The sequence below is a fragment of the Calonectris borealis genome, chromosome 12, assembly GCF_964195595.1.
Source record: "Calonectris borealis chromosome 12, bCalBor7.hap1.2, whole genome shotgun sequence".
Taxonomy (NCBI): Eukaryota; Metazoa; Chordata; class Aves; order Procellariiformes; family Procellariidae; genus Calonectris; species Calonectris borealis.
Window position 1 is genome coordinate 22,367,615 of NC_134323.1, and position 23,179 is coordinate 22,390,793.

The 23,179-nt window shown below is 68.9% G+C and overlaps 3 protein-coding genes across 3 annotated transcripts; 2 read left to right on the plus strand and 1 right to left on the minus strand.

Annotated features, from left to right (window-relative positions):
- LOC142087424 (5-hydroxyisourate hydrolase-like) lies at positions 1-1,295 on the minus strand. The gene is made up of 4 exons (XM_075161688.1): positions 1,164-1,295; positions 579-721; positions 303-432; positions 1-99 (listed from the first exon to the last, which is right to left on the minus strand). Exons 2-4 carry the CDS (start codon positions 701-703, stop codon positions 10-12), a joined length of 345 nt encoding a protein of 114 aa, XP_075017789.1. The 5' UTR covers positions 704-721; positions 1,164-1,295; the 3' UTR covers positions 1-9.
- A 4,218-nt stretch (positions 1,296-5,513) lies between these two features.
- Positions 5,514-10,290, plus strand: LOC142087038 (B-cadherin). Its single transcript, XM_075160734.1, has 13 exons — positions 5,514-6,738; positions 6,873-7,028; positions 7,105-7,249; positions 7,374-7,549; positions 7,632-7,760; positions 7,847-8,032; positions 8,106-8,350; positions 8,435-8,577; positions 8,775-8,999; positions 9,088-9,306; positions 9,400-9,530; positions 9,619-9,765; positions 9,908-10,290. The coding sequence occupies exons 2-13, from the start codon at positions 6,981-6,983 to the stop codon at positions 10,118-10,120; spliced, it is 2,007 nt and encodes a 668-aa protein (XP_075016835.1). The 5' UTR covers positions 5,514-6,738; positions 6,873-6,980; the 3' UTR covers positions 10,121-10,290.
- Positions 10,291-15,783: 5,493 nt separating this feature from the next.
- Positions 15,784-20,894, plus strand: LOC142087418 (cadherin-1-like). Its single transcript, XM_075161676.1, has 14 exons — positions 15,784-16,125; positions 16,212-16,343; positions 16,432-16,587; positions 16,659-16,803; positions 16,935-17,107; positions 17,488-17,616; positions 17,708-17,893; positions 17,976-18,220; positions 18,342-18,484; positions 18,615-18,839; positions 19,088-19,309; positions 19,386-19,516; positions 19,768-19,911; positions 20,053-20,894. Exons 1-14 carry the CDS (start codon positions 15,796-15,798, stop codon positions 20,263-20,265), a joined length of 2,574 nt encoding a protein of 857 aa, XP_075017777.1. The 5' UTR covers positions 15,784-15,795; the 3' UTR covers positions 20,266-20,894.
- The last annotated feature ends 2,285 nt before the right edge of the window (positions 20,895-23,179 follow it).

Here is a 23,179-nt window from a genome sequence, read left to right on the forward strand (position 1 = left end):
GCCTTTCCCCTAACTGCCCCGGTACGTTGTGTAGGAGTAGGGGCTGATCAGCAGCGGGATGTGCAGCTTCTGGACTGGGTCAGCGTTGGTGAAGACGACCTGGGGAGAGCGAGGAGGCAGCGGCTGGGATCCCCCTCCGGCGGGGCTCAGCTAGGGAGAGCCAGGCCCTGGGGGTGCTCAGCACAGAGCCGGCAGCTCCCACAAGCCTGGCCGTGGCACCCGGACCCCCACTCCGGTCCCCCTGCGGCTTTGGCCACGGCCGGCTCCCGTGGCCCCCATCCCCTGCTCCCCACGCTCCATACCTCCACGAAGGGGAAGAAGCTGGTGTACCCTAGGCCCTGCCAGTACGCCGCCGTCTCAAAGCGCAGCTTGTAGGTGCCGGCCTTGACCTGCCCCGGAGCCAGGAGGCAGCGCCCGTCCTCGTCCGTCCGCCTGAAACCAGAAGGAGCCAGCCCTGCCGCGGTGGCTGTCCCCAGCCCCGAGGGGCGAAGGCAGCTGGCTGCCGGCTGGCTCGGGGAGCAGGGGGGGACAGGCAGCGGCATCCTCTGCCCGTTTTTCGCTGCCGCCAGCTCTCCTACCTCTGTGCCAGCTCCGTCCACTGTGGCCCTGGCTCCTGCAGCTGGGCCAGGCTGACGGTGACGCCGGCTGCCGGCAGCCCCGTCACCGTGTTCAGCACGTGGGTGGTCAGGGAGCCGTTCACCATCTCAGACTTGCCTTCGGCCTGGGGCAGAGGAGTAAGCGGGGCTGGGATGTGTCCCGGCAGCACCGTCTGCCTCCCCCCTCTGCCGTGCCGTGGCAGGCAGTGCCACAGGCGAGCCCCCGGGTGCCCCCAGCCCCTCTCCCTGGCCAGCCTGCCTGTGTGCCCCCTCCCTGCAGCCCCCGGGCTGGCGGCCGGGGCTGTCCCAGCACAGCCCCCTAACCCCAGCACCCTGCTGCACCCCAGGGCTGGGACGCGGGCGCCCACGTCCTTCCCATGCTGTGGGGCTCAGCTCTGCCAGCCCCGGGGCCGCGGTGCCGGGGCCCTGCCTGCAGCAGAGCACTGCCTTCCCCAGCGGCTGCCTGCACGCCCCGGGCACTGCTGCCACCCGCAGAGTGGGTCCCTACCGGGTTCCTGCCTGGCCGGAGGGCTGCGTGCCTGGGGCAGCGCCGGGCTCCCTGCTCACCCGCCGGTCCCGGTGGGCCACAGCACGGCGGCAACGGCTGGCCTGGACCCAGGGAGGAAGCAGCCCCGTCCCGGCAGCCCCGTCCTGGCAGCCCTGTCCCGGCAGCCTCCCTGTCGCCTTCCCTGCCCAAAGTGTCACGTGCAGACGTTAACCCTGCAAGCGCGCCGGAGCTGCCTGGGGCAGGCAGCCAGCGCGGGGTCGAGGGCAGTGCTGGCGGGGGTGGCCAGGCCCGTTCCCCTCTGGGAACCCCCAGGTCGTGCTTGGCAGGGTGGGAGCACAACCCGGGGGCTGCATCCCGCTGTTCCAGGGCTGCTGCCAGCCGGGCAGGGCCAGGCTGCCTGCCTGGAGTGGGACCAGCTCTCGCTGCCATCCTGGCACCGGCTCCGGGCCTCAGCTGCTGCCTGAAGTGGGGAGGCTGGAGAGGCACAACGGCAAGCAAGGGCGCCCGGCTGCTTACCTGGGTCTTCTCCATCCCGCCCACGGCCGGCGACACCGCGCAAAATGCCATCCCCTGCCCCGGCTGCCTGTCCTGGCGTCACGGCCTCTCCCCACGGAGCTGGCGAGGCTGGACGCTGCTATCCCGGCGCGGGGTTGCGGCAGGGCCGGGCGCTCCTCCCCGACTGGGCCGAGCCGGCACAGGTGGCTTCCCCCTGGGAGGTGCGCCTGGGAGCCCCACCGGCACCCACGCTCCGGCAGCACCGTGGCCCTGGGGCTGGTGAACCAGAGCCCGGCGGGATGTTGGGGCGCCGGGCCAGGAGGAGCCGTGGCGGAGCTGCCATCCCAGTCTCAGCTCCCTCCCTGGGAAGCGCCCAGAGCGTGTCGGTGCTGTGGCGGCCGGGCACGTGGGGGCTGCCAGGAGCAGGCAGGGGCTTCACGGCAGCCTAACCCTGCCCATCTGCCTGCCATGGGGGCACAGGGCTGGGATTGGCGCCTCACTTGCACTTTGATGAGGGCGGTGGTGGTGGCCTGCAGCCCGTAGCCTTCCGTGTCGGCCGCCTGGATCTCCAGGGTGTATTCGGGGACCACCTGCAGTGAGAGGCTCTGTCACCCCCGAATGGGGGGCAAGAGGCAGGCTGGGGGGCGCGGGAGATGGCAGGGGGCTGCCAGGCCGTGCTCAGGGCTCACCTGTGCCACCAGCCCCACCACGGCCACAGAGACCACCCCAGTGCTGCCATTGATGGCAAACGTGGGGCCGGGGCTGGTCCGGCATCTGGCGCAGGATGGAGTAGACCACGACCCCGTTGTTGGAGCTCTCCACGTCATCCGCGTCCGTGGCCAGCACCCGCAGCACTGGGGTGCCTGGGAACAGGCAGTTGTTGGTGACATCTCCCCTGTCCCATTGCCACCACCCCGGCACTGCTTCCTGCTCGGCAGCATTGGTCTTACCTGGCTCAGCCCCCTCCGGCACGGTGCCTTGGAAAACCACCTGGATGAAGACGGGCCAGTTGTCATTCCAGTCCGTCACGGTGATGATGATCTCCATGGGGTCCTCCACGGGCTGCCCGCTGGCCGACACGGCGTGGGAGAAGAGCTGCGAGGGGCACCGTCAGCCCCCGCGCGGCCCCGGGGACTGTCCCCTCCCCATCACGGCCCCCCACTCACGACGTATTTATCGATCTCCTCCCGATCCAGCGGCTTCGTCACCTCCAGCCACCCGGTCTCTGGCTCAACGGTGGAGACGCCCACAGGGGGGGTGTCTGCCCCCTGCCCCGTGATGCTGTAGAAAGCCTTGGTCTCCTTGTCCTTGTCAGATTTGATCTGGCGGCAAGGTGGAGGGGGGTTCAGGGGTGTCCTGGCGCCCCAGGGATCCCCCTGCCCTGCGCCCTGTCCCCACGGGGCTGTGTACCTGCACCAGCTTCTTGGGGAAGGGCCCCCGCTTGTTCCCAGGGCAGTTGATGGGGGGATGACCCAGTCCCTCTTCTGCCGCCGGAGGCCATGGCCGGGCTCGGGGAAGGTCAGCATGTCCTGCGGTATAGAGAGCGGGGCTGAGGGCCTGGGGGGGGGCAGAGCTCTGCCCAGGGGCTGGGGGGGGCTGTCCTGCTGCCCCCCGCCCCAGACATGCATCGGGACGGTCCTACCGGCAGGAGGAGGAGGAGGAGGGTGAAGGTGCAGGGTGACATAGCTCTGGCTGCGCTGGCTGCTCCTCTGCGTGCCAGCTGGGGACTTTCCTGCAGCCAGCCATGACCTTGGAAAAGCCGAGTGCCAGCCCACAGGTGCCGGGATGCGCAGGCGGGACCCCGCTGCCATCGCCAGCCCTGGCGGGGTCCCCGGGAGGGACCCACGCGGGGGCCCCATGCACAAGATGCTGCTCCAGGCTGGGGGGGGATGGAGCCCAGGACCCTGGGAGCCCCCAGGGCTCTGTCCCACAGGGCCACAGCAGGGCTGGGATGAGTGCATGGCCCCACCCCGGGCTCCCACTTTGCTCTGGGGGGCCCGTCCACCCAAAGGCGGAGGGGGGCTCCGGGCCCCCCCCCAGCCCGATGCATTGTGGGGTGCTGAGCACCCCCCTCAGCAGGGTGCTGAGGACCTCGTTGGGCCCTCCGAGCCCCCGCACCCGGTGCGGTACAATCTCCAGGCGATGCCCGCCCCCCCCAGGGTGCCGGGAAGGGGGCAACGCTGCGGCTGGTGCCCGATGGGACCCCCGGCGGGCGTGAGCACCCCGACCCCCCCGGCAGGATGGGACCGGGGGTGCTGGGAGAGCCCCCGCCACAGGGTGCCGGGTCCCCGGGCGGTGGGAGGGTCCCCGGGCGTCCCCAGGAGCCGCAACCCGGCCCCGGCCAGGGGGACAGGTCGCACCGGGAGGGGCTCAGCCCCGGCATGGGGCCGGCGCCGGGGCCGGGGGGTATCGGGGAGGTACCGGGATGGCCGGGCGGTACCCACGGCGCCGCTCAGAGGTACCGGCGGAACAGCGGCGGGGGGACGAAGGCACCGGAGGGGGCCGCACGGTGCAACCGGGCGGTACCGGGCTGTGCCCGGGGACCGGGGCCGCTCTCCAGGGCGGGGCGGGGCGGGGCGGGGCGGTACCTGCGCGGCCACCGCCTCACCTGGAGCGGCGCTTTGCAGCGGGTGGGGCGGGGCAGGGCGGGGCGCGGCGCGGCGCGGCGCGGCGGGCGGCGACCGGAGCGGCGGCGGCGGCGGCGGACGGGCCATGCGGGCGCCGCGCTCCGGGCTCTGCCCGCTCCTCTTCATCCTCCTCCTCCTCCTCCTCCCGCTCCTGCCGGCGGCCGCCGCGCTTGCCGCTCCCCCGGCCCGGCCGTGCGTCCCCCCGGGACTGCGCCGCGGGCCGCTCCCGGCACCAGGTAACTGGCGCCGTCGGGGCGCGGCTCCACCCGCCCCCCCGGGACCCCGCGGGATGCGCGGCGGGGGCACCGGCCGTGCGGGGCCGGGATCGGGGCCGGCATCGCGACCGGGGCGCCGGTGGGGCGGGCGGGCCGTGCCTCCGGTGCGGGCTGAGCTGGGGGCGGCGGGGCCCCACCTCGCTGCCGTGCTCGGCCCCGCTTTGCGCCCCGGCTTGTGGGGCTGGCTCTGGGGCCCGCTGTGCCCCCCGGGCTGCGGGGTCGGTGCTTTTCCGGGGGAGCTGGCATTGCCCGGGGCGTGGGGCCGGCCGGGATCCCCGGGCTGTGGGGCTGGGCCACGGGGCGAGTCCTTCCCTGGGTGTGGAACCGGACTGGGGGGCTGGCCGGGCTCCTGCGCTCTAGGGCAGTGCCCCCCCAGTAGTGAGGCTGGGCCGTGGGGCTGGCGGTGCCCAGCCTGCCCGTCTGGCCCTGCCAGCGCTGGCACCTCTGGTCCAGCCATGGGGCACCCACAGGCAGCTGCTGGGGCAGGGCTGGGTCCCCGCAGGGTGGGTGCCTGGCGCCGGGCTGGCGATGGGGCTGGGTGCCCCCGGGGCCGCCCTTCTCCGGCCGTGGGCAGGAGCGTGGTGCCGGGGGCTGTAGAGTCTGGCCGGCCCGGCCCAAGGCTGGGCTGGGACTCGCTGCCGCTGGCTCTTGGCCCGGTGTTGCCTGGGCCTGTTCGCCCCGTTCACTCGGCAGCGTCCCAGGGGAGCGGGACTGCTCGGGAACCGCAGCCAGAGCCAGCGCTCGCCTAATGGCTGCGGAGCACTAAAAGCGCTCCTTGGCGGTAAGTGCTCTTGCCGTGCCAGGAGAGGCCCTGACCTCTGCCCATCTCGGACGCCGCTTCCTTCGGCCGAGCCTGCCGGGCGGCTCCTGCCAGGCTGCCGGGAGCGGAGCTGGGCTCTGCCAGGCCCCCTCCGTGGGCAGGGGCTGGGGTCTGGCCATGCCACTGTGAAACCCCTCTGTGGGCGGCACGTGGACCGGGTGCCAGCCGTGCGGCTCCACCGCTGCGCCGAGCGGGCACGGTGCCATGTGGGCTCTGCGCGGAGGGAGCCTGAGGGCACGGTGGGGTCTGGCCCCCCGAGCCGGGGCTGGAGCGAGGCTGCAGACCTGGACCCCGCCATGCCGCCCGGCCCTTCAGCGGGGAGCAGCAGCCGGTGCCAAAGGTGGGGAGCAGGGCTGGGGGCTCCCCACGGCAGGCGCAGGGGGCTCTCCCGGGCTCTTCGTGCCCTGTCCCTGCCTGCCGGGGTGGCTGGGGCCCATCCAGCCTCGCTGGTGTCCCTTATCGCCGCCATCGCGGCTGGGAGGGGCCCTCGGCGCTGCCCTCCAGGCACGGCTACTGCGCCCTGCATGGGGGCGAGGGCCCTGTCGTCGCCCCGGGGCTCGGTCCCTGCCCCGGTGGGGGCAGCTGTGGGGCACAGCTCTCCTTGCCCCACTCCACGTCACCCCCTGCTCCCCCAGCCCCGCTCCCTGTCCCCTCCCGGCTCTCAGCCCGGGCGGCCTCTTGCTGCCGCCGGAGCTGGCTTAGCTCCGCTAATCCCCTAATCCTGCCGCCCGGCCGGGGTGCAGGGGCCTGGGCTGTATCCAGCGCGGGGGATGCAGCATGGTCCCGTGCTGTGCCCCATGTGCTGGCCATGGGGGGCTGGGAGCCCCGAGGGGGGTGACACACCGGGTGGGGGGCTGGGGCAGGGCTCTGCCTGCCCAGGAATTTCCCTTCATCTGCAAAACAAAGCCGAAACCTCTGCGCCGCTCCCGGCATCCCCTGCCTGGTCTGCCTCCGGAGGCCGGGCGGGTGCGGTGGCCTGGGGCTGCTGGCGCAGGGGGCCCGGGGACAGGTGCCCCCCTGGCCGCCCTGACCCCCTGCCCTCTCGCAGCGAGCTCTGGAGGCTGCGTGTGGCCCTACGGGACTGAGGAGCTCGACGTCGGGGCACGGGAGGACAGGGTGCGGCTGCCGGCGGCGGGCAGGGCTCTCGCCGTCCCTCCCCGGGATGCTGCCGGCCGGCCAGACCCTACCCGGCTCCCCGTGCGGAGCAGGCGCTCCCCGCAGGTAACGCTGCCCGACTGCCCCCCCCCATCCCCTGACCCCCCCATCTGGCTGCGCCCTCACTCCCCCCCTCCCGCAGGAGCTCCCCAAGGCTCCCTGGGCTCACGCCGCACCCAGGAGGCAGAAGAGGGACTGGGTGATCCCCCCCATCAAGGTTCCCGAAAATGAGAGGGGCCCCTTCCCCAAAAAGCTGGTTCAGGTACGGGGGGGGTCGGTCTGGGCAGGGGGCTGGGCATGCCAAGGGTGGGAGCGATGCTGGCGGAGGCCATCCCCCCTGCGTTGGGGCAGGGCGCGATGCCGCGGGGGGTACTGAACCCCCCCCGTCTCCTCCAGATCAAATCCAACCGGGACAGAGACACCAAGATCTTCTACAGCATCACAGGGCAGGGAGCGGACGCCCCCCCCGAGGGCGTCTTCACCATCGAGAAGGAGTCGGGCTGGATGAAGGTGACGCAGCCGCTGGACCGGGAGCGCATCGACAAGTACCACGTAGGTCCCTGCCGGGGGGTGCCGCCCTGTGCCGGCGTGCCGTGCCAACCCCGCCGCTCACCCCTCTGCCTCGCAGCTCTTCTCCCACGCTGTGTCCGAGAACGGCAAACCGGTGGAGGAGCCGATGGAGATCATAGTCACGGTGACGGACCAGAACGACAACAAGCCCCAGTTCACGCGGGAGGTCTTCAGGGGCTCGGTGCCGGAGGGTGCTTTGCCGGGTAGGACCCCGTGCCACGGGGAAGCTCTGCCTCCCACCGGTCCCTTGGGGAGAGCCCTGGGACCGTCCCCGTGGGGAACATGGGTGCCCCCCCCACCCCACTCACCAGGACGCCCCATCCCCAGGCACCTCCGTGATGCAGGTGACCGCCACAGACGCGGACGATGCGGTGGAGACCTACAACGGCGTCATCGCCTACTCCATCCTCAGCCAGGAGCCGCGGGAGCCCCATCCCCACATGTTCACCGTCAACAGGGCCACCGGCACCCTCAGCGTCATCGCCAGCGGCCTCGACCGGGAGGTGGGCTCTGCGGCAGCGCGGGGCGGGCGGCCCCGGCCCTGGGCAGGGTCTAACGGGGTGTCTGTCTGTCTGTCCGCCGCAGCGCGTGCGGGAGTACACACTGACCGTGCAGGCAGCTGACCTGGACGGCGAGGGGCTGACCACGACGGCGCTGGCGGTGATCGAGATCGCGGATGTCAATGACAACGCGCCCGAGTTTGACCCCAAAACGGTAATGTGGGGCCCCCCCAGCGGGACCCTCTCCCCACGGGCCGGTGCCCACCGGGCTGCGGTGCTGAGGGTACCCCCGACACGCAGTACGAGGCGGCTGTGCCGGAGAACGAGGCCGGGCGGGAGGTGGCCCGGCTGGCCGCCACCGACCTGGATGAGCCGAGCACGCCGGCATGGCGAGCCGTCTACTCCATCCTGCGCGGCAACGAGGGAGGCGCCTTCGCCATTGCCACGGACCCTGCCAGCAACGAGGGCGTCCTCCGCACCGCCAAGGTGTGTGTCCCCGCACCGCGTCCCCCACCCGCTGCCCACGATGGGGTGCTGCCCATCCCCTCCCCTCTCCCAGGGTCTGGACTACGAGGCCAAGAAGCAGTTCGTGCTTCACGTGGCCGTGGCCAACGAGGCGCCCTTCGCCGTGAAGCTGCCGACGGCCACCGCCACGGTGACGGTCAATGTGGAGGATGTCAACGAGGCGCCCGTCTTTGACCCGCCGGTGCAGCTTGCCCGGGTGCCGGAGGACGTGCCGCCGGGGCAGACCCTCGCCTCCTGCACGGCCCAGGACCCCGACAAGGCCCAGGGGCAGAGGATCAAGTGAGCGGGGCCAGGGTTGGCGTCGAGGTCTGGGGGGGTGCATGCCACCCCCCACCGCAGCACCAGCTCCCCTCTGCCCCCCAGGTACCTGGTGGGGCACGACCCGGCGGGCTGGCTGGCCGTGCACCCCGAGAACGGCCTCGTGACAGCGCGGGACCACCTGGACCGCGAGTCCCCCTTCGCCCAGAACAGCACCTACACCGCCGTGCTGCTGGCTGTGGACGACGGTGAGGGCCGTGAAAGGGGCCCTTGTTCCCGCCGTCCCGCATGAGGGACACGTGCTGCCGTCACCGGGACCCACATCCCAGCTCCGGCACGGAGCGGTGCCGGGGGCTGCCTGTCCCTACCCCTGCTCAGGGCATCCCCGTCCCTGTGAGGGTCCTGGTTTTGGGGAGCCCCCCTCCAGCATTGCTCCTCCCTGCAGGCTCGCCGTCCGCCACGGGCACCGGCACCCTGCTCCTCACCCTGCTCGACGTGAACGACCACGGCCCCGAGGCCGAGCCCCGGGACATCACCGTCTGCAACCGCAGTCCCCAGCCCCAGGTCCTCACCGTCACCGACAGGGACCTGCCCCCCAACACCGGCCCCTTCCGCGCCGAGCTCAGCCATGGCTCCGGGGACAGCTGGGCCGTGGAGGTCGGCGATGAAGGTAACGTCAGGGGGACGCTCGGCGCGAGGCAGGCTGCGCCGTGGCGGCATTACCGGTGCCTCCCCCACGAGCCACCCATCTCATACAGGTGACACGGTCACCCTGCGGCTGGTGGCACCGCTGGAGCCGGACCTCTACAGCGTCTACCTGCGGCTCCTCGACCAGCCGGGCAAAGCCCAGCTCACCATCGTCACCGCGCGGGTCTGCGACTGCGAGGGGCCGGTGCAGAGCTGTCCCCAGAGACCCCAGCCCGCCACCGGCATGCCCTTCGTCCTCGCCGCCCTGGGTGCCCTCCTGGCCTTGCTGCGTGAGTGGGGGGTCCCCGGGGCTCCCGGTGCTGTGGGGCTGCACCCCCCTGCGGGGCGGGGGACATCCCTGTTGATGGCACTGCTCCCCCCAGTCATCCTGCTGCTGCTGCTGCTCTTTGTGAGGAGGAGGAAGGTGACGAAGGAGCCGCTGCTGCTGCCCGAGGACGACACACGGGACAACGTCTTTTATTACGGGGAGGAGGGTGGCGGGGAGGAGGACCAGGTGGGTGTCCCAGGGGGCCGGGGGGACCGGTGCCAGCGCAGGTGGCCTGACCCTGCACCTCTCCATCGTGTGTCCCCCCCCTTTCCAGGACTATGACCTGCGGCAGCTGCACCGGGGCCTGGACGCCCGCCCCGAGGTGCTGCTCCGCAACGATGTGGCCCCCACCCTCCTGCCGGCCCCCCAGTACCGGCCCCGACCCGCCAACCCCGATGACATTGGCACCTTCATCGAGGAGGTGAGCCCTGGCCCTGGGGGAACAGGGGGACAAAGTGGTTTGGCACCGTTCCCCCCATCTGTGCCGGCACCCTCAGGGCACCCCCCAGCCGGCAGCGTCCCCAGCCCAGAGGGGACGGGTGCTGACCCCTCTGTCCCCCCAGAACCTGAAGGCGGCCGACACGGACCCCACGGCCCCCCCCTACGACTCCCTGCTGGTGTTCGACTACGAGGGCAGTGGCTCGGAGGCCACCTCGCTCAGCTCCCTCAACTCCTCCGCCTCCGACCGCGACCAGGACTACGACTACCTCAACGACTGGGGCAGCCGCTTCAAGAAGCTGGCGGACCTCTACGGCGGCGGGGAGGAGGACGACTAGGACCCCCCCAGCCCCGCTGCCCCCCACGCCTTACCGCTGCCTGTGCCTTGGGGCTGCCCCCTCCCGCCGTGCCCCCCGCCTCGGCGGCAGCCCCCCAGCCTCCCCCTCCTGTATTTTTCTTTTTTTTTTTTTTTTTTAAATGTATGGAATAAAGGTAGTGTGATGCTACGGACGAGGTGAGCGGGTGCTGGTGTAAGTTTTAATAAAGAATGTGGGTTTTTTAGATGCTCCAGCTTCTGCGTGGCTTTGTGCCCTGGGAGAGGTCCCTGGGGAGCTGCTGCCCACCCCCGGGTTGGTGCTGACCCCAGCCCCGCTGTGGCCCCCCTAGCCCTGTCCCACTTGCCTGCAGCAGCACCTGGCTGCTCCCTGCCCCAGCGTGGTACCCGCAGGCACGGCTGCAGCGTTGCCCATGCGGGGGGTGGTGCCCATGGCCCCCCCGGCAGCGGGGGCTCCCCTGGGGTGTCCTTGTCCCCACAGATTCACGGTGCCAAATCCCTCCTGTTCTCGCAATTCCCCCCGTGCCGGGGCAGCCGGAGCCCGGCCCGCCTGCAGCCTCCCGCTGCCACCCCGGGGTGACCATCGCCCCACGCGTGGCGGTGCTGGCACGGGCAGGCGTGGCAGCCCCCGGCCCCAGCGGGACCCCGGCTTCCTGCTGCTGTACGTGGGCAGGGGCTGGCAGGGGCTGCCCGCTCCCCCCGGTCGGCGCTCAGCCCCGCCACTACCCCAGCTCCGTGCTCAGCCCCGGCCGGACTCTGCCCCTCGCCGAAGCCCCGGGAGCCGCGGGGCGGCCGTGGCACGGGGGGTCCCTGGGGGTTTCTCCGTGCTGTGGGGTCACCCGCAGCTTTGCTGTGTCTGGGGACGGCGGGGGACGAGGGGAGGGGTGCTGGGGGGCACGGGGGCTGCAGCATCCCGCCGTGGGCCCTTCCTTCCCGCGTGGGCCCCCCCGGCTGCGACGTCTGCCTCCCGCGCCCCGGGGGCTGCACGGCTGCTGGCGGGGGGCCGGGGGTACCGGGGGGGGCGGGGGCCGGGGGCGGGCGGGGCGGTACCGCCTCCCGTCGGGGCGGGGCGGGGCGGTTCCCCGGGGGGGGCCCGGCACCTGCGGGGCGGGACCGGCACCTGCGGGGCGGGACCGGGACCGGACCCACCTGCGGCTCCGCGGCGGCAGCGCCCGATCGCACCGGCACCGCACCGGCACCGCACCGGCACCGGCAGCCAGCCATGGGGCGGCGGGGGGGCTGCCCGGCACCGCTCTGCCTCCTCCTCCTCCTGCTCCAGGTGAGGGACGGGACCGTGGGACTGTGGGACCCAGCCCGGGACCCAGCCCGGGAGCGTGGGACCCTGCCTGGGGCGGCGGGACCCAGCCCGGGACCCTGCCCGGGAGCGTGGGACCCTGCCCGGGGCGGCGGGACCCTGCCCGGGAGCGTGGGACCCAGTCCGGGACTGACGGCTCTCTCCGGGCAGGCCGGCCACCGGCTGTGTGAGCGGGCAGCGCCGTGCCAGCCCGGCTTCACCGCCGAGTCCTTCGCCCTCACCGTGCCGAGGGACAGCGTGGTGGCGGGACGGGCGCTGGGACGAGGTAAGGCGGGAGCCGTGGGGACGGGTTGGGTGCCTGGCACTGGGGTGGCCGCGGGGAGGGAGCCGTGGCCGTGGGGACGGGCTGGGCGCATGGCACTGGAGTTGGCAATGGGGGACGAAGCCGTGGCTCCGTGCCTGTGTGGTGCCAGGGTGGCAATGGGGAGAGTCTCTGCCCAGCTCCGCAGGTGGCTGTGGGGACAGGGCCACGGTGACGGTGCCGTGGCGGTGGGGACAGTGCCATGGTGGCAGGGACAGGCTCAGTGCGCACCACCACAGGTGGCAGTGGGGTCAGAGCCGTGGCTGTGTGTCCGTGCATGGCAGTGGGGCCGTGCTGAAGGGCCGGGGCAGCGCGGGCGCCGGTGCTCCCACCCCAGCAGGATGGCGGCGCGGCGCGGGGGCAGCGGGTGCCTCTCCCCGGGGTGCGCCGGCGCGGGCGGCGCTGACTCAGGCGGCGCAGACCTGTTGGGGCCGGCAGGCCGGGGCGTGGGGCCGCGCAGGCGCCCGTCCTGCCTCGCGCCTCACCCGCCCGCGGGGTCCCGGCACCCGGGGTTCACGGGGGCGAACCCACCGTTCGTGGCCGCAGAGCAGAGCCCCCAGCGCGGCCTCCCCCGGCAGCTCTTGGCGTGGGGACAGTGGTGTCTCACTGTGCCGGCACAAAATCCCCGTCCTGGCGCAGCAGGTGCCGGCGCTGAGCCCTGCCCGTGTGGCTGTGGCGGCCGTGCCGGGCTGCGCCCCAGCCCGGGCTGACAACAGCCTCCCTCTGCCGCGCACCGAACCCTGGCAGGGGCGGCCGGGTGCCTGGGTGCTGCCGGCCCTCGTGGCGCAGGGGAGGCACTGGGGAGAGGTGTGCCCAGGGAACCAGGTGCTGGGGACCCGCTGCCACTTTGGGGTGCCCTGCACATCCCCACCTCCCAATCCATGGGTGCTGGGGGGCTACGCGGTGGCTGGGTGCAGGCTCCCAGGGCAGCGTTCGGGCCATTGCCATCTGTGCTGGTTAATGGTTGATGGTGGTGCTGGCACCACAGCCTGCCAGGGGCGGCTGGGGCAGATGTGGGGCTGAGGGGTGCAGAGCACCGAGCACCGTGCCGGGGGGTCCCAAATCCCCCCAGCTCCAGAAGGGCTTTGCCTGGGCTGCGGGTATGGAGCCAGGAGCCGGACCCTGCCCCACACCTCAGGAATTGCCTGTTCGTTAGCTTTCTGGTTGATCATTAACAAAACTGCCTGGCTGCAGCAGCCTGTGTCCATTAGGGCCGTGCCCGATACCAGGGTGACGGGCAGCCACGTGGCCCCAGCGTCGCCACACCACGCAGGGCTGCTCTCCAGGGCGGGGACCTGCTGGAAATCCCCCGTCCCAGCAGCACACTTCCAGTTTCATGTCCCGGGTGGAGACGGGGCATGGGAGGAGGCAAAGGGACGTCTGCCCGCATGGGCCATGGGCCAGCCTGGTGATGCCTGGCCATGCGGGTGGACGAGCATGGTGGGCACTTGGCGATGCCGCCCCCCGCACCACGCAGCACACCAAAGCCCGCGGCCAGGCCGCGGTGAGGGCGGGCTCACGAGCGGGCCTGTAATTAAGCTGATGAGTTGAGCGCGGTGTTTTCCCTCCAACAGGTCTGGACAGGCCCCACATGGCGCCTGGGCCGGGGAGGCGCACACCTGTGTGGGGGCCGCGGCGTCCCCGGGGCTGGGACGGGACGGCTGGCCCCCAGCCCCACGGCACGTTGGGGGGGCTGGGATGTTCCCCCGTCAGCCTGGGGTGGGGGGACCTCGAGAGTCTGAAGTCATGGCGAAACTCGGGTGATGTCAGCGGGTGCGCCGGCGGGACGTGCCGCTCGCGGCACCTTTGCCCCGGCTGCCCGCAGGCTGACGTGAGCCCCCCCCCCCCCACCGCCGGCTCCTGCCCCGGCACGGCCGTGCTTGCGTAACCCATGCAGAGCGGGCACCGCTGGGGTGGTGGCACCCGGCAGCCAGGGGTGGTGGCACCCAGCTCTGCCCGTGAGTCAGCCCGTGCCCAGCCCTGGTGAGACACCGCGGGATGTGGGGTGGCTTGGGGGGCTGCCCTGGTCCCCATCCCCGTGCGGGGTCTCATCTCCCTGCCCCATCCAGCAGCCTGGTAATGCAGGGGGTCTGGCTGTCCCTGCGCCCCGCGGGTGGTGGTGGGGGGCCTGGCAGGGGGCGATCCCCCCGAGGGACCCCCCCAGCTCTCCTCGCCTCCCACCCCACCGCTCCCGGAGAGGAGAGGGGCCCCCTGGCTCCCAGCCCCGGGGAGGGGAGGGCTGGGGACGGCTTTCCTTCAGCTGAGGAGCTGGAAAAACAGGTTGTGCGCGGCTGGGTGGGAAGGGGGGGAGCGGGCGCAGAGCACCGAGCCTTCATTGCACCCATCTGGAGTGGGGCTGAGCACTCATTGCACCCAGTGTGGGGCTGGGGGCTAAGCGCTGCCCATTCACTGCACCCATCCGGCACGGTGCCAGGTCCCAGGTGCCAAGCACTGCGCCTGCGCCCATGGGTGCCGGCGTGCCTCTCCCCACCGCCAGCCCCCGCTGCGGCAGCGCCTGGCCTGCCCCGGCACGCTCCTGCCCAGCCGGCCCCACCGGCTCCCCCAGCCCACAGCCTTTGCCCGGGGGTCCCGCCGTGGGGCTGAGCTGGCCGACCCGGCGGGTCCTCCCCGGCTGCCCGGGCTGGGTTGGGGGCACTGTGGTGGGCAGGGGGACAGCCCCCACCCCGGGGTTCGGTATCGCTCCCCACCCGCCTCAGTCCCGCCACCGCCTCCAAATTCCTGGGCTGCACACGGGCTGACGTAACGGGGCCAGCCCTGGCAATGGCAGCACCAGCCCTGGCAGCAGCCTCGTGCCCAGCGTTTGGGTGTGCTGCACTGCCTCCCGCCCTGGGCACGTCGCCTTCCCGCAGTGAAGCCCCGGCACCCACTCTGCGCGGTGCGGGTCATGCCGGGGCCGATGGTGGCCGCGCTGGCAGGGGCTCCCGCCCGGGTGCCGCTGGCTCAAACAAACCGTCTCCCAGACAAAGGGTGTTTGTTCGGGAGCTCCCGGCAGCGCGGCCCCGGCTCATGTGATGCCTCCTGACCGCCGCGGCACCGCTCGGAGCCTCTCCCTGGGCTGTCTGCAGCCCCTGCGTGCTGGCCCCCACTCGTACCACGCCCCAACAGGGTGCCAGGCTGGTGATGGCAGGACACGTCTGCCCTGGTCTGTGGTGGGTGCCCGCTGTCCCGGGGGACCCCCGCAGCAGAGGTGTCGGGGGTGCCTGGGTGGACTGGGTGCCCCAGCTGCCACCCTGCGCCGCGGGCGCACCGGGGCTGGCACCTTCCTGCAGCACAGGTTGATGTTGCCCTCCTGCAGTGGGTCGCAGCCTGGGCTGATCCTGCTGCGGACACGTGGCCATGGTCCCCGGCCATGCGGGGGCTCGGGGACCCCCACAGATCCCTGGCACTGGGGCACCGTAACCTACTGGCCTGCAGTGCCCTGGGCATCAGCCCTGGCAGCCCCCCCGGCCCCCTGGCCAGGCTGCTGAGTGGCTGGGTGCCAGCACAGGTGAGCGGGCACTGACCTTGTTTTTATTTGAAAAGCAGCTGGAGCAGCACCAGCACCCTCTGCCCGCTGCCATGGGCACGGCAGCGGTCATGTGCCACACGTGGGGACATGCTGTGCCACAGGGATGCACCGTGCATGGGGATGTGCCTCATGGCAGGGATGTGCCACATGTGGGGATGTGATGTGCACGGTGCCGTGCGCGGGGATGTGCCGTACATGGTGCTATAGACAGGGATGGGCTGCGCACAGCAGGGACGCCCTGTGCTGAGTGCCATTTGCCCCGCTGCCACGGGCCGGCAGGGATCCCATGGTACGGCAGGTTGTGCCATGCCCAGTCCTGCACCAAAGCCACGGCAGGGATGCACCGCACATCGTGCTGCGCACCCTGCCCATGCCCAGGACGGGATCCCGGCAGGGCGTGTGGCACCGTGCATGGTGCATCCTCACCGCGCCTGCCACCCCACCTGGTCGCCCCGGGTCTCTGAGCCAGGGCTCTGCTGCATGTGCCCATGTCACGCTGTCCTGCACCCTCCTGCTCTGCTGCCTGCCCGTCCCATGGTGCCTGGGCGCCTGCCCTGCCCTCGCCAGCTTGCCCCGGGGCAGCACCGGGAGCCCCCTGCCCACTCGCTCTCCCTGTCCCCAGTGAGCTTTGCCGACTGTGGCGGGCAGCGGCGTGCCGCATACCTCTCGGACGACACGCGCTTCAAGGTGAGCAGGGACGGTGTCGTCTCTGCGACCCGGCCCCTGCAGCTCCAACGGCGGGAGATCAGCTTCTCCATCCACACCTGGGACGCTGTGGGCAAGAAGCATTCGGCCAGGGTGACCCTGCACAGGCGGCGGCACCATCACCATCGCCACCACCCCCACCCCCCGCAGCAGCAGCAGGTAAAGCGCAGCCCCTCTCCCCGGGGTCAGAGCGTGCCGAGGGCTTGGCAAGGTGCTGGCACTGAGCTGAGCCACTTTCCCCACAGGACGCGGTGCCCAGTGTGCTGACCTTCCCCGAGCCTGGCCATGGCCTCCGGCGGCAGAAGAGGGACTGGGTCATCCCCCCCATCAACTGCCCCGAGAACGAGCGGGGGCCCTTCCCCAAGAAGCTGGTGCAGGTACATGGCCCCGCGGGGATGGGGCGCAGGGCAGGGGGGTCCCCGGAGCGCTGGGACCCCTCTGAACCCTCCTCTGCCTCGCCGCCAGATCAAATCCAACAAGGACAAGGAGACCAAGGTTTTCTACAGCATCACGGGGCAGGGGGCAGACACCCCCCCTGTGGGCGTCTTCACCATTGTGCGGGAGACCGGGTGGCTGGAGGTGACGAAGCCGCTGGATCGGGAGGAGATCGATAAATACGTCGTGAGTGGGGGGCTGGGATGGGGAGGGGACGGTCCCCGGGGCCGCGCGGGGGCTGATGGTGCCCCTCGCAGCTCTTCTCCCACGCCGTGTCGGCCAACGGGCAGCCCGTGGAGGACCCCATGGAGATCATCATCACCGTGACGGACCAGAACGACAACCGGCCCATCTTCACCAAGCAAGTCTTCATCGGCTACATTGAGGAAAATGCGAAGCCAGGTGTGTGGGGGACCGGCGAGCTGGGGGCCCCATGGCTAGGACCACGCAGAGCCCCGAGCCAGAGCTGTGCCGGGGTGTCCAGTGAGTTTTGTCCCGCAAGTAAAACCTCCCCTGCTTGTGCCCATGCCCAGGCACATCTGTGATGACTGTGAACGCCACGGATGCAGACGATGGGGTCAACGTGAACAACGGCATCATCGGCTACTCCATCCTCAGCGAGGAGCCCAAGAGCACGCATCAGATGTTCACCATCGACCCGGAGAAGGGCATCATCAGCGTCATCGGCACGGGGCTGGACCGGGAGGTGGGCACCCTCGCTGCGTCTCGGGGGATCGTGCGGCAGCTCCGCGGTGGGACTTGCTGCAGGGAGCTGGAGATGGTGGAGCTTTGGGGTCCTGCCATCCCTGGGTTACTGTCCCCTACTCTGGGGATGTCTGCAGCCCCAAGCCCCTCGGGGATCTGTGCTGGGGATGTTGTTGCAGGAGCAACTGCCAAGCCCTGCCGAGCCCCGGGAGTGGGTGGACTGCCAGCCCTTCGGGTGGGCAGTGGGGACGTTGGCAAGCGTCTGTGCTGGCGGTGAACACTGTGGCTGGAGAAGGGTGAAGAGCAGGAGGTGATGCTCCCAGAGGAGGGGGACACCCTGGACCCCATCCCTGCCCTAACCGTGGTGATTTTGGCTTGCAGACCACTCCCAACTACACACTGATCATCCAGGCTGCGGACCAAGAGGGCGTTGGCCTGACCAACACCGCCACCGCCATCGTGGAAGTCACTGATGTGAATGACAACCTTCCTGTCTTCGACCCCACCACGGTACCCGAGCCGTGCCCCAGGGGGCACGAGCCCCCCTGCCCCAGGGTGCCCGGGACCACGTGGGTGACTGTCCCCATCCCCTCTCTTGCAGTACGAGGGGACAGTGAACGAGAACGAGGTGGGGGTGGTGGTGGCCCGGCTGCATGTGACAGACCAGGACATGCAGGGCTCCCCTGCCTGGCAAGCCATCTACCGCATCAAGAGCGGGGACCAGGATGGCGACTTCAGCATCACCACCGACCCCAAAACCAATGACGGCATCCTGAAAACTGCCAAGGTGGGTCCTGCTGTTGCGCAGCTGCCCCGGCGCCGGCTTCCCTGCCAGCGCTACCTGGCTCCTCTCTCCTGCCCCCCTCCAGGGCCTGGATTACGAGACCAAGAGCCGGTACAACCTCTTGGTGACGGTGGAGAATGCCGTCCCCTTCACCGTGTCCCTGCCGCTCTCCACGGCCAGCGTCCTGGTGGTGGTCGGAGACGTGAACGAAGCCCCCGTCTTCGTGCCCCCGGTCAAGAGGGTGGAGGTGATGGAGGACCTGCCGCTGGGGCATCAGGTCACCTCCTACACGGCCCAGGACCCAGACAGGGATCAGAGGCAGAAAATCACGTGAGTGTGGGGGAGGTCGGTGGCAGGGGGCAATGCTGGGGTGGCCGAGGGGCTGCGCTGTGCCGTGCGCCCCTTCCCACCCGGCAGAGCATCCCCCCTGCTGATGCCTCGCTTGCCCCAGGTACCGCATGGGCAGTGACCCTGCGGGGTGGCTGGCCATCGACCCCGAGAACGGCATCATCACGGCAGCCCAGCCGCTGGACCGGGAGTCGGTGCACGCCATCAACAGCACCTACAAGGCCATCGTCCTGGCCGTGGACAGTGGTGAGAAGCACCCTGCCTTGCCCTTTGGGAAGGGGCTGCTGCCACCCACCCGTGTCCCACTGGGGCTCCTGGGGCAGGGCCGGGGCCAGGACCCCCTCCCCTGGTGCCTTGCTAACCCCCGGCTTTGCAGGGTCACCGGACGCCACCGGCACGGGGACGCTGCTCCTCCTCCTCCAGGACGTGAACGACAACGGGCCCATGCCAGAGCCCCGGATCTTCGACATCTGCAGCCGGCAGCCCGAGGACCAGACGCTGAACATCGTTGACAAGGATCTGCCCCCCAACACCTACCCCTTCCAGGCAGGGCTGGAGCACGGCTCTGCTGCCAACTGGACCGTCAGGGTGTCCGGACAAGGTAGGTGCTGCGTGGTCTGGCCCGGCCACCCACCTTTGGCGCGGGGCTGTGGGGGACGCCGAGCAAGGGCCAGATCGCAGGCCCCCTCGGCTCTCTGCGCTCCTGAGTGCAGCCAGTGCCAGCCCCCGCGATGGACACCAAGCTGGGGAACTGCCGCGTGGCAAAGTCCCACACTGGTGCCGAGGGTGTCCCCAAACTGGGGAATGGGGACTTGTCTCTGACCCCAACCCCTCTCTCTGCTGCGCCAGACCTGCTGGTGCTGACCCTGCTGAAGGAGCTGGAGCCCGGGGAGTACACCATCTTCCTGAAGCTGACGGACGGGCAGGGCAAGGTGCAGGTGACGCCAGTCAAAGCCCAGGTGTGCGACTGCGAAGGGCCGGCTAAAAACTGCGAGCGGCGAGCGTTCATCGCCAGCGGCCTGGGCGTCCCTGCCATCCTGGGCATCCTGGGGGGCATCCTGGCACTGCTGAGTGAGTACCACGGGGCGGGACGGGGACGTGGCCACCCTCGTGCCGCCACCCTGACGCCGGTGCCCTCTGCTCGCAGTCCTCCTGCTGCTGCTGCTGCTCTTCGCCAGGCGGAGGAAGGTGGTGAAGGAGCCGCTGCTCCCGCCGGAGGATGACATGCGGGACAACGTCTACCACTATGACGAGGAGGGCGGCGGTGAGGAGGACCAGGTGGGACGCCTGTGCTGGGCCGGACCCTGCCCGTGGGGTCCCTCTGGCACCCTCCCTGCGGCGGGTGGTGGCCTTGTTCCCCGAGCCACAACGGACGCTTGGGGCACACAAGGCTGCGGTGGACCTGCTTGTCCCCGTGTCCCCCACGGTACCCCGGTCCTTCCTGCGCTGGGGCGGCTAGCAGCAGGTCCCAGTGTGGCGGTGCCTGTGGCCGTCCCTCGAGCATCATCTCCTCATGTCCCCCCTGCCAGGACTACGACCTGAGCCAGCTGCACCGGGGCCTGGACGCCCGCCCCGAGGTGATCCGCAACGATGTGGCCCCCCCGCTGATGGCCGCCCCCCAGTACCGGCCCCGGCCCGCCAACCCCGACGAGATCGGAAACTTCATCGATGAGGTGAGCCCTGACCCCACACGGTGCTCTGTGGGTGGACCAAGGGGGTGAAGCCCCCATCCATGCAGGCACTGTTGGGGCACCCCCCAGCCGGCAGCGTCCCCAGCCCAGAGGGGACGGGTGCTGACCCCTCTGTCCCCCCAGAACCTGAAGGCGGCCGACACGGACCCCACGGCCCCCCCCTACGACTCCCTGCTGGTGTTCGACTACGAGGGCAGCGGCTCGGAGGCCACCTCGCTCAGCTCCCTCAACTCCTCCGCCTCCGACCGCGACCAGGACTACGACTACCTCAACGACTGGGGCAGCCGCTTCAAGAAGCTGGCGGACCTCTACGGCGGCGGGGAGGAGGACGACTAGGACCCTCCCCGGCCCCCCCTGTCCGGCAGCTGCCCGGCGCAGGCGGCTCACCTCATTTCACCCCATCGGACTCACGTTGGCTTTCACCTGGGGGGCAGCTGAACCCCCCTGCAACACCCCCTCAACCTGGTGTCCACGTCCCCCTCGTTCAGTGCAGGGGAAGCTCGGGGTCACCGGGGCTGGGGGGATTTTCTGGGAGCCTGTGTGTTTCCTGGCTCCCCTCGGCTCCCGGCAGGGCACGGAGCCATTCAGTCTGTTCCCCGTCCTGGAGCCGGACGCACCAGGACCAGCTCCTCTCCCCTGGTGGGGCCAGGCCCCGCCACCTCCCTCCCTCTGTCGTGGGGAAAAAGGGTTCCTCTGGCGCTCTCCGAAATACCTCGTGCTCCCAGCCCCGACGCAACCGCTGACCTGCTGCCGCGCTCGGCTTGCAAGCCCAGCGCCAGAGAAGTGGGGCGGCCGCAGCACCGCGGCTCTGTCAGAGCAGGGCGAAGTGATCAATAAACGCAGACCAAAGATGTGCTGTCATGTGCTATACGTGAGGGAATTATATTTGATAGAGTACTTGCAGGCAGATTTCTATTTTTCTGTATTCCAGATTATGATATGATTTCCTTCTGTGTCGTGCCAGGTGTAATTATTGTGCAGTCAATGAAAGGCGCTTTCGGAAATCAAACAGCTTTACTGAAATTCTGAACTCTGTTGTTTAGCTGTCGTCATGGTTTGTATTTTTTATCACGGGAAAAGGGTCTCATGTGGCCTGGGAAGCCAGCAATGGTCTAGTGTCAATTGATTGTATGGTTTTTATATAAAATTGAAATAATAAATTGTTTTAAGAAAACCAAAAGCCCTTTTTTCTGTGTGTGGCTCTACTGGTTTCACTGCCTCTGTCCGTGCTCAGAGGCTGGCCTGCCCCGCAGAGAGCCGTTCCTCGGCACGGCCACAGCTGCTGCTGCCTCCGAAGGGCAGACGGCAAATGCCTGGCTCCGTGTAATAGAGAGGTGTGAAATATGTTCCTCTGATTCGTGTGATGAAGTGTGACCTTCTGTCCTACATACCCTTGTATGACCACAAGCCTAAGTCTAGCAGAGTGGTTAATGTATATAGTATGTATATAGTTCCTGCTTCTTGCAAAAGCCACTTAGTGAACATTCTGGTATAGTAAATGAATTTACTAACTTTTTAGAGAAGGGGGGATTGATAGAGGGCACTAACACTTACGGGTTCATAACAGAGCCATTGTCTAGCCTAAGCCATAAATTAACTAACAATTCCTGACTGAGATTTCACCATGGTACATCCTCCCACTTGATAAGAACAGACAGGCCTTGAGCTGGCTCGTTAGGCCTCCTATGTAACAGCTGTGATGAGATAGTGTCCTATGTAAATCACTAATAACGAACATCTGTGAAAGGATAAGTGTTAAAGGACAAGATAACCCGATGCCTTGTTACATTACAAGAGTCGAGGAACGGATGAGTTAATTAAATGACCATATATAGACAAAGGAAGCCCAGAGTTCAACTAACGGACACAGTGAAGAAGACTATGAACGACCACCGGAGAGGAAAAGACCCTAACCCTAATTTTACTGCGCATGCTTGGACTATGTAAATGACTTTTGGAACTCATTTTAATACGAAGCGGAGACAGGTCATGCATATGTATAGGCATATTACAAAATTATATGAATATGCAATGTTTTACTGTATATATTTATGATGAGTGCCGCGTTATGGTGTGTGTCCTGGTGGAGCGGAGACTCCCGGCACACCCAGCGCTGTTTGCTTGCCTCTATTCGTTTAATAAATTGTAAACTTAAATTGGAATCCTGTTTGGGACTAAATCATTTATAACAGAGGGATCCGTACCAGAGGACGTGTTTTCTCATCACCAGGGGCTGTCAGGACGCAGGGCTGGCAGCTAACAGCAGGTCATTGCTTTGCCTTGCACCGAGTCTGCCTGGACGGGCCCAAGGGAAAGGAGGAGCAGGACGTGGCGTGAAAACTGGGCTTGTGCTTTACCATAGTGGCTGTGTGTGCACAGCGCCTGGCCCAACACCCCCCCATGCAGCAGAGGCGAGGCTGTTAGCCAGCGCAAGAGGTCACTGATGTTTGTCCAACCCTTTAGTTGCTGTGCCCTCCCTTCAGAGGCCCTGCCCAGCAAGGAAACGCAAGAGAATAACATGTCCCGCAGTGCCTGCAGGCTTGCAAACACATAGCAGCCTAGGAGGCTGGCAAAGGATTTGCAGTCCTCCTGCCTTGTTACAGTCCTGGACAGGCAAGATGCTAATTTATGTGCTTTGCAACACACGAGCTGTTTATTCCAAAGGTAGGTCTGGCCACTGACCCTGAGAGCGGGCCATAACACCCATCTTGCACACCTCTGCTTCCACACGCCGATTACGATATGGAGATGCATTTGAGCTCTCCCTTCTTAAACAGAATTGTGGGTTTCTCTCTGGAAGCTGCTAACTTTTGCTGGATGCAGCCAGAGCCTGTTCTTGGCACAGGGGTGAGCCTTGATATAGGAGCTCTCCCGAAATACCTGACCTGCCAGAGGGGTTGGTGCTGTTGATACCTGTGGGCAGCAGAGCTGGAGAAGGGGGCCAGAGGCCTACACCGCCGGCCTCCCACCCCGGCGTCAGGACAATCCGGGCAGGGGACAGCTGTGCCCCTGTGCTACCTGCTGGGGAAGAAGACGAGCCCCAAGCTGCCATGAGCGAGAGGCAGCACCCACTGGCGTGCACTGCTACCGCCGACCCACCGGAGCAGGCAGCGGTGGCCAGGCCCCAAGATGGCGCCGCCCCGCCGATTCCTCCCGCCCCGCCCAAGATGGCGGCAGGAGGGCGGCTCCCCCGAGATGGCGGCGGGCGGTGTCGCTCCGCCCCCTTGCCCGACCTCCCCAAGATGGCGGC